We start from the raw sequence: 10,185 nt of genomic DNA on the forward strand, positions 1-10,185 counted from the left end.
ATTTATTACTCTATTTATTTATTTTACTTGTACATATCTATTATTTTATTTTGTGAATATGTCTGGTTTTGTTCTCTGTGTCCCCCTTCTAGACTGTGAGCCCGCTGTTGGGTAGGGACCGTCTCTATATGTTGCCAATTTGGACTTCCCAAGCGCTTAGTCCGGTGCTCTGCACACAGTAAGTGCTCCATAAATACGATTGATTGATTGATTGATTGATTGATTGATTTCGCTCCTGGACGGCGGGAGGGGCCGGGCCGTCGATGAGGAGGCGCTCTACGGGAGGCGGGCCTTCCCACACTGAGCCCCCTCCTTCCTCTCCCCCCATCACCTCTATATATGTTTGTACCTATTTATTACTCTATTTACTTCTACATATCTATTCTATTTATTTTATTTTGTGAATATGTCTGGTTTTGTTCTCTGCCTCCCCCTTCTATACCGTGAGCCCGCTGTTGGGTAGGGACCGTCTCTAGATGTTGCCAACTTGGACTACCCAAGCGCTTAGTCCAGTGCTCAGCACACAGTAAGCGCTCAATAAATACGATTGATTGATTGATTGATTGATTGACTGATTGATTGATTTCGCTCTTGTACGGCGGGAGGGGCCGGGCCGTCGATGAGGAGGTGCTCTGCGGGAGGCGGGCCTTCCCACACTGAGCCCCCTCCTTCCTCTCCCCCCATCACCTCTATATATGTTTGTACCTATTTATTACTCTATTTATTTTACTTCTACATATCTATTCTATTTAATTTATTTTGTGAATATGTCTGGTTTTGTTCTCTGTCCCCCCCTTCTAGACTGTGAGCCCGCTGTTGGGTAGGGACCGTCTCTAGATGTTGCCAATTTGGACTTCCCAAGCGCTTAGTCCAGTGCTCTGCACACAGTAAGAGCTCAATAAATACGATTGATTGATTGCTCTGAGGCGCTGTGGGAAGGCGGGGGGCGGGTGAAGAGTTCCATATTTTTCTTCAAGGCCCTACTGAGAGCTCACCTCCTCCAGGAGGCCTTCCCAGACTGAGCCGCTTCCTTCCTCTCCCCCTCGCCCCCCCCATCCCCCTCATCTTACCTCCTTCCCTTCCCCATGGCACCTGTATATATGTATATATGTTTGTACATATTTATTACTCTATTTATTTATTTATTTTACTTGTACATCTCTATTCTGTTATTTATTTTATTTTGTGAATATGTTTGGTTATGTTCTCTGCCTCCCCTTCTAGACCGTGAGCCCACCGTTGGGTAGGGACCGTCTCTAGATGTTGCCAACTTGGACTTCCCAAGCGCTTAGTCCAGTGCTCTGCACACAGTAAGCGCTCAATAAATACGATTGATTGATTTCGTTCCTGGACGGCGGGAGGGGCCGGGCTGTCGATGAGGAGGCGCTCTACGGGAGGAGGGCCTTCCCACACTGAGCCCCCTCCTTCCTCTCCCCAAAGCACCTCTATATATGTTTGTACCTATTTATTACTCTATTTATTCATTTATTTTACTTGTACATATCTATTCTATTTATTTTATTTTGTTAGTATTTTTGGTTTTGTTCTCTGTCTCCCCCTTCTAGACTGTGAGCCCACTGTTGGGTAGGGACTGTTTCTATATGTTGCCAACTTGTACTTCCCACTTAATACAGTGCTCTGCACACAGTAAGCGCTCAATAAATACGATTGATTGATTGATTGATTGATTGACCGTTCCCCGGATTGTGCGGGCACCGCCTGGATCCGGCCCGCTCCGGGACAGCGGGAGGGGCCGGGCCGTCGATGAGGAGGCGCTCTGCAGGAGGAGGGCCTTCCCACACTGAGCCCCCTCCTTCCTCTCCCCCCCAGCACCTGTATATATGTTTGTACCTATTTATTACTCTATTTATTTATTTATTTTACTTGTACATATCTATTCTATTTTATTTTGTTAGTATGTTTGCTTTTGTTCTCTGTCTCCCCCTTTTAGACTGTGAGCCCGCTGTTGGGTAGGGACCGTCTCTCTACCTTGCCAACTTGGACTTCCCAAGCGCTTAGTCCAGTGCTCTGCACACAGTCAGCGCTCAATAAATACGATTGATTGATTGTGCATATTTATTCTATTTATTTTATTTTGTTAATATGTTTGGTTTTGTTCCCTGTCTCCCCCTTCTAGACTGTGAGCCCCCTGTTGGGTAGGGACCGTCTCTCTACCTTGCCAACTTGGACTTCCCAAGCGCTTAGTCCAGTGCTCTGCACACAGTCAGCGCTCAATAAATACGATTGATTGATTGTGCATATTTATTCTATTTATTTTACTTTGTTAATACGTTTGGTTTTGTTCCCTGTCTCCCCCTTCTAGACTGTGAGCCCCCTGTTGGGTAGGGACCGTCTCTCTACCTTGCCAACTTGGACTTCCCAAGCGCTTAGTCCAGTGCTCTGCACACAGTCAGCGCTCAATAAATACGATTGAAAGAATGAGCGGACAATGAGTTTGGGCCTCGGCCTTTCCCCGCCGCCGGCCGGCCGAGGGGGGCGGGGAGATGGAGGGGAGGGGAGATGGGAGAGATGAGGAAGGGAGGGCATCTCTCCCGCCTCCTGAGGAGGGGCTGCATTGCAGGGGGAGGCAGGGAACTAGCACACGCCGCAGCCAGAAGAGCCCGAGCCTCGGACAGGGACAGAGGCCGACACAGAGACCCACAGAGACCCAGAGCCTGCCTCTGCATCGGACCCCCCCTGCCCCATCCCTCCCCTGCAGCCGCCCGGGAGACCCTCCCTCCTTTGCCCACAGGTGACAGGACCTGAGGGGGGCTGGGGAGGGGGTCTGCGTCTTGCAATGAAGGGCTAGGTTTGGACCCTTCTAGTCCCTTCTAGACTGTGAGCCCGTTGTTGGCTGGGGACCATTTGTACTTCCCCCAGCGCTTAGTCCAGTGCTCTGCACGCAGTAAGCGCTCAATAAATACGATTGAATGAATGAATGAGAATGGGTGGGGGGTGGGGGAAGGGGACTGAGGAATGGGCGGGGTTGGGGAGGGGGACTGGGAAATGGATGGGGGCCTGGGTTTGGGGAGGGTGGACGGGAAATGGGCGGGTGGATTGGGCTGAGGTTAAAGAGGGGATCTCAGGATGGGTGGGGGATGGTCTAGAGGCTGATTTGCCCCCCCTCCCTCGGCTTCTCTCTGCGGGACCCTGCTCCCGGCTCCCCACAGACCCTCCGACTGCCCCCACTCCCCTGCTCTCTCCTCTCCAGGCGTCTCTTCCCTCCTTCCCCATCTCTGCCCACCTCTGTCTCCCTGGCCATCTCTGTCCATTTCTGCATCTCTGTCCTTCCCCTTCCCTGTCCATCTCTGCTTCTCCCATAATCTCCCTCTCCCTCCTTTCCCCGCACCCCACCCGACCCCACGGTTTCCAGATTCCTATTTCCCTGCTCCAGGTTGCGGGGATGGGTGAGACTGAGGGGGGCCCCACCCCACCCGTGGCCCCCCTCTTCATTTCCGCCCCCCTCGGCTCCTGCTGTAGTGTTAACACGGGGGTCTGACCCCTTCATCTGAACTTTGGGCCAGGACACCGCCCAAGGAGGCTGGTGGAGTGAGGAGGGGGCCGGGCTGGGCCCCCCAAGGTTTCCCCCTTGTTTGTGAGCCAGCGGTTGTCTGGGGTGGGGTGTGGGATGGGGGTGTGTGTGTCCGACTCTTTGTGTGTCTGCGGATGGCGTGGTCCATGCGCATCCACGTGGGTGCCTATAAGTGGGGAAGGGTCGAGTCTCTGGGGGAGATAAACCCCCCCAGACCCCCAAGAGTCTGGCTCTGGCCTGGCCCCTGCCCCTCCCTACCTCCTCATCCCCCCTCACCCCCATCCCCAGCCCCTCCATCCATCCTCCCACCCCCCATCCCTCTGCTGACTCACGCTCACTATTTCGAAGCTGGGTAATAAGAGACTGGCGACCGGCCGGGAGGGCTCTGCTTTCACCCTAAAGAAAACCTCTGCCCCCTCCACCCCCCCTCCCCCTCCTGAACCCCCCACTCTGCCCATGCCCCCTCCCCTCCTCCCAGGGAGCAGATGGGGTTGGAAACTCCCCATTAGAAAATCACCCCCACACGTGCCCCTCCTCTCCCTCTTATTTCCCAGAGTGGCAGGGGGGTGAGGGGGCATGACCAGGGGCCTCGGGAGGATGGTCCAGCCATATTTTAGCTCATCTCCTTTCCCCTCTGTCCAAGCAGCCCCTCCCCAAGAAGGCGGGTGAGGAGGAAGTCCGAGAAAACAGCTGGTGAGGTATTCTGGGCCTCTGCAGTGGTCGAGAAGCATCCCTAAGGAGCCTTGTCCAAAGCTACAGGCCCCGCCCAGGAATGATGTCTGGCTCAAAGAGAATCAATCAATCAATCAATCAATCGTATTTATTGAGCGCTTACTGTGTGCAGAGCACTGTACTAAGCGCCTGGGAAGTACAAGTTGGCAACATATACAGTCCCTACCCAACAGTGGGCTCACAGTCTAGAAGGGGGAGACAGAGAACAAAACCAAACATATTAACAAAATAAAATAAATAGAATAGATATGTACAAAGAGAAGCATTCCCCTCACCCCCAATTTGTGCAGGCTGGTAATTTAGCTGCAAGGGTGAATTATTAGGCAAGGGGTGCCAGCTTCTCTTCTGGGCCCGATCTGACCACCCGGGCAGAGGGAGGAGTCATCAGTCAATCATATTTATTGAGCACTTAGTGTGTGCAGAGCACTGTACTAAGTACTTGGGAGAGGACAAAATAACACTATAACAGACACATTCCCTGCCCACAAGAAGCTTATGATCTAGAGGGGGAGGCAAGAAGGAAATCTAGAAGGAAGAAACGGCTCTCTGATTTGGATGTGGTCAAAGTGAGATTTCCACTCGGCACCAGAATGGGGTTTGACTTGGTAGCGATTCTGTCTGGCTGAACAGAAAAGTATAGGAGCTTCTTTTTTATGGTATTTGTTAAGCGCTTACTATGTGCCAGGGACTGTTCTAAACACTGGAGGAGATACAAGCAAATCAGGTTGGACACAGTCTGTGGCCCACATGGGGCTCCCAGTCTTGATCCCCGTTTTACAGATAAGGTAACCGAGGCCCAGAGAAATGAAGTGATTTGCCCAAGGTCACCCAGCAGACAAGTGCCGGAATTAGAACCCAGGTCCTTCTGACTCCCAGGCCCCGGCTCTAGCCGCTAAGCCACGCTGCTTCTCAGAGTCTTCGGAGAACACTGTGGGGAGACTTTGTACAATCATTTTCCCCCCAGGGGCAGGAAGTTTGCTGGTGGTGTTCCTTCTCTCGGTACATTTCGAGCCAAGGCAAGTTCAACCCACCGTGCTACAGCTTGGCCTGCTTCTCCTCACTTTGTCAGGTGTTCTAGCCCTTGCCCATCAGTCATCCCTTCTCCTGCCAGCTCAAGGCCTCTCTCCTCCCCCTCCAGGAAGCCACCCTGGACTAACCCTTCCCATTTCCCCAACCCCCTTCCCTCTCCCCGCTCCAGTCCCGCTCGGTCTGGGCCGTAGCCATCCCATGTCCATCTCCTGAATCACCCTGGGCCACCTGGTGACCCTGGCCCTCCACCCCTATCGGATGGGAGGCCTCCTGGGGGCAGGGGCCAGAGGCTAGACAAATGGGAAGCAGTATGGCCTGGCATTAGATATTGTCAATATTGTACTTTCCCAAGCACTTAATACAGTTCTCTGCACACAGTAAGCACTCAATAAATACAACTGGTTGACTAGTGGATAGAAGGACCTGAGTTCCAATCCCAGCTCCATCACTTGCCTGCTGGGTGACCTTGGGCAAGTCACTTCCCTTCTCTTTGCCTTGACTACCTCATCTGGAAAATGGGGATTAAGACTGTGAGCCCCATGTGGGATAGGGACTGTGTCCAACCTTTTGTCTATCCCAGCGCTTAGTAAAGTGCCTGGAACACAGTAAGCGCTTAACAAATACCACAATTATTATTATTATTAATCAATCAATCATAGTTATTGAGCGCTTACTGTGTGCAGAGCACTGTACTAAGCACTTGGGAAGTACAAGTTGGCAACATATAGAGACAGTCCCTACCCAACAGTGGGCTCACAGTGTAGAAGGGGGAGACAGAGAACAAAACCAAACATTAACAAAATCATCATCATCATCATCAATCGTATTTATTGAGCGCTTACTATGTGCAGAGCACTGTACTAAGCGCTTGGAAAGTACAAATTGGCAACATATAGAGACAGTCCCTACCCAACAGTGGGCTCACAGTCTAAAAGGGGGAGACAGAGAACAAAACCAAACATACTAACAAAATGAAATAAATAGAATAGATATGTACAAGTAAAATTATTATTATTACTATTATTATTATTACCCCAGGTATCTCTGCCTTCTCCCTCTGCCCCTCCCCTCCTCTCCCCCTCCCACTGCATGCCCGGCGGTCAGCTGATGCTGCTGATTTTTTTTTTTTCTTTCCAAAGGCAACATGCTGGATTCAGTGAGTAGCCAGTACAGCTCCTTCCTCTTCTGGAGAGCCCCCATCCCGGAGCTGGACGTGTCCGAGCTGCAGGGTCTGGGCCTGTCCGACCTCACAGTTTACGAGGTCAGAGGTGGTGGGGGCAAGCTGGGCGGGGCCGGGCGCGAGGACCCCTCCGAGGACGACGCCCTCCTGCCCTTCAACGCCTTCAACTTCTGGAGGGTGCCCATCGCCGACGTCCACGCCTTTGAGTTGGACTTGATCTAATGGCAGAGCCCTCCCTCTCCCCATCCACCCCCCCTCACCCCCGCCCCCTCTGCCCTCTGTCGAGGTTCGGGCTGTGGAGCAGCCAGGCGTTTATTTCATTTATTTATTTATTTATTTATTTGTGAGCTTGCCCCTCCTTTTTATTTATTAAGTTATTGTTCTTATTATTATTGCTGCTTTCCCTATCCTCGCCACCCACTCCTCATGATGCCATTTCGGCCACTCAAAGGGAATCCACCAGTTTTTGGGTAGGGGGGAGCAAGAGGTCAGGCCAGGTCTGAGAGCTGGGACCACCTCCAGGATCCCTCCCTCCCTTCCTCCACCCCCACCGATCTTCCTCTTTTTCCCAAGTTTTATCCCAGCAGAGGAGCTGGCTGTCAGTGAGGGAAGAAAATTGAATCTAAAGAGCAGAACTAGCCGGGAGGGCGGGGGGAAGGAGGACAGAGAGACCTGGTGACATTCTGCACCCCGACCTAGGCCAGTGTTGCAGATACCTCACAGGCCAAAAAGCCCAGAGGGGAGAGTGAACTGCCTTTTTTTATAAAAAAAAAAATTCAGGTCTTCTTGGCAAGGTGTTTTATGCTCCAGCAAGCCTCCCATTTGAGCCAAAACAGACTCACTAATGTCCCAAGGGGTGGCTCTTTCTGGATTCTGGATCCGTTCAGCTGTCACGGTCCCGCCCCTTTCCGAAGGCGGCCCGACTGTCCAAACGAATCGAAAAGCGGTGGGCTGATGACAGTCGGCGAGCCAAACTGGGTTGGGGGGCTCCGGGAGACCCAAGACAGGAAATGCTTCTCCCCTTTTCCCCCTAGGAGGGGATAGGGGAAGGTCAGCTCCTGAAATCAACCCTTGCTGGAAAGTTGAGCAACTGAATTTATCAGAGATGAGTCGGGGGAGGTCGGGGTTGGGGGAGATTAGGGGTTGGTCCGTGGATGAGCCGCCCACAGTGGGCCACTTGAGGGAGAGTTGGGGATGGATGGAAGCCGGAAAAGATAGAGAGGTTGGATGGTCCAAGAGGGCATCCATCACACAGTTCCTCCAGACATCCTGTTGACCCGGGCTGAAGTGGAACCGGGGTCTGGATGGACTGTTGGTCTATTGTTATAATTATTAATAATGCTATGGCATTAAGGGATTTCCTTACTCAGCGCTGAGGCAAATTCAAGATTAATCAGGTTGGACCCGATCCCGGTCCCACACGGGTCTTACGGTCTAAGAAGGGGAGAGTGGAATGTTTCTCCATCTTTCCAGAACCCAGATTGGTGAAATGACTTGCCTGAGGTTCCCACCAAATCACCCTGGATTTCACCCAAAGAATGTACAGTTTCCATCCTCACTCTCTCTGGTTGGGTGTGCGTGTCACCTCAGAGCTAGGGGTTCTCGGCTGAGTTTGACGGATGGGCTGAGGAGAGGAGTGGGGAGTGTTTATCACCTTTCTTCTGAAGAAAAACCATCTCAACAGAATCCTGCCAGAGAAAGAGTCGATCAGTGGTATTTTTTTTTTATTTTAAATGGTATTTGTTAAGTGCTTACTGTGTGTCAAACACTGTTCTAAGTGCTGGGGTAAGTACAAGTGAAGTAGGTTGGACACAGTCCCTGTCCCTCGTGGGGCTCAAGCGCTTAGTACAGTGCTCTGCACATAGTAAGCGCTCAATAAATACGATTGATGATGTAAGTAGGAGGGAGAACAGATATCCCCATTTTATAGTTGGGGAAACTGAGGCACAGAGAAGTGAAATGACTTGCCCAAGTCAATTGGAAAGCGCTTTTTCTTAGAGCTTTCTGTGTGCGGGTGGGGTGGGTGAGAGATACTTTTTGGATGGGTACTGAATGCAGTGTACTACACTAAGCCCTTGGGGAAGTCAGTCAATTGTATTTATTGAGCATTTACTGTGTGCAGAGCACTGTACCAAATGCTTGGGAGAGTCCAATATAACAATAAAACAGACACATTCCCTGCCCTCAGCATGCTTACAGTGTAGAGGGGGAGACAGACATTAATAGAAATCAATAAAATTACAGATTTTATTTAAAACAGAAACCCAAGGCGCATTCCCTACCCACAAGGAACTTCTTCTGTAATTGGTGTTAAGCCCTGAAAAGTCCTGGTTTTCGTTTTGATTTTATTTCTGGAACCTGAGCGTCGAAACAGATGGAAGTGAGAGCCTCTGCCCCGCCCCCTCCCTCTGATCTCGTGCTCTGTCCGAAGCTGCCCCTTCCCATCAAGATGGACCGTACCCGGAGGAAAAGAAACATTTTAACGCCGCACACCCGGCCAGCCCTAGAAATAGTGACCCACCCTCTCCACGTCCCGTCCCACCGGGATATTTTCTCTCCGACGGCTCTACCCCCTGAAGAGATGGAGTCCAGATCCGGCAGGGAGAGATGGAAGAAAACGAAGGAAAAGATCCCCTTCTTTTCTTTGAGCTCCGTCGGCTTCTAAGCTCTGCCTGTGACAGACATGGAAGGAATCTTGCTGTTGTTGCCGCCATCTCGTCAGGAGCCCCCCAGCTCCACCGACCTGCACGCTGTTGGGGGTTGGCTCGCCTTTCTCCTCACAACCGGCTGGAGAGCCTCCAGTGTCCCCCAAAAACGGTCTCCAAGTGGGACCGAGGGGTGCTGAATAGGGCCTGGCTCAACCGATGGCTGAAATAATTCCTGCTCCCCTCCGCCTCTCGATGCCCCCCACCTCCACCCCCGACTCCATCCCTCTTCGTCAGAGTGGCACCCCTGAATCCTTCCCGTCCCCCGTCATTACCGCTTTGTTGGGCTGCCGTTTTCCAACGAGGAATAAAGTTGTTGATGATCTTCCCAGGTCTGGGACTGACTATCTATCACCCATGGGAGCACTAGGCCAATCTCTAGGGGAAGATTTGTCTTTTCATGGATGGGGGGGACCCCCTGGGTGGGCTCTGGGGGGCAGGGAAGAGGCCCCATCCTGACCTGGTTGGGTTTTAATAATAATAATAATAATGGCATTTGTTAAGCGCTTACTATGTGCAGAGCACTGTTCTGAGCACTGGAGGGGGGGGGGATACAAGGTGATTAAGTCGTCCCACGTTTTGTGGCTCTTCCCCTGGATTGATGGAGTAAATGGGACCCTCCCATTTTTTTTTTATGGTATTTGTTAAGCACTTACTGTGTGCCAGGCACTGTACTAAGTGCTGGGGTAAATACAAGACAATCACACTGGACCCAGTCCTTGTCCCACATGGGGCTCACAGTCTTAATCCCCATTTTGCAGATGAGGGAACTGAGGCCCAGAACAGTGAAGTGACTTGCCCAAGGTCACACAGCAGAAAAGTGTTAGAGCTGGGATTAGAACCCAGGTCCTTCTGAGCCCCAAGCCTGTGCTTGATCCAACAGGTCACACTGCTTCTCCCATCTTGAATGGGAGGGCCCAGCTGAAGGAGCTAGCTCTTTGGGGGTGCTAGGAGTGGGAACCCACCCCTGGGTTCACAACTGGTGGGGAGGGGCCAGTGGTTGTTTT

At 51.8% G+C, this 10,185-nt stretch overlaps 1 protein-coding gene across 1 annotated transcript; it reads left to right on the forward strand.

Moving 5' to 3' along the window:
• The first annotated feature begins 2,586 nt into the window (after window positions 1-2,586).
• On the forward strand, window positions 2,587-8,251 carry MLLT11 (MLLT11 transcription factor 7 cofactor). Its single transcript, XM_038768740.1, has 2 exons — window positions 2,587-2,752; window positions 6,433-8,251. The coding sequence occupies exon 2, from the start codon at window positions 6,438-6,440 to the stop codon at window positions 6,693-6,695; it is 258 nt and encodes an 85-aa protein (XP_038624668.1). The 5' UTR covers window positions 2,587-2,752; window positions 6,433-6,437; the 3' UTR covers window positions 6,696-8,251.
• The last annotated feature ends 1,934 nt before the right edge of the window (window positions 8,252-10,185 follow it).

Source organism: Tachyglossus aculeatus, chromosome Y4, assembly GCF_015852505.1.
Source record: "Tachyglossus aculeatus isolate mTacAcu1 chromosome Y4, mTacAcu1.pri, whole genome shotgun sequence".
In the NCBI taxonomy this organism is placed as follows: Eukaryota; Metazoa; Chordata; class Mammalia; order Monotremata; family Tachyglossidae; genus Tachyglossus; species Tachyglossus aculeatus.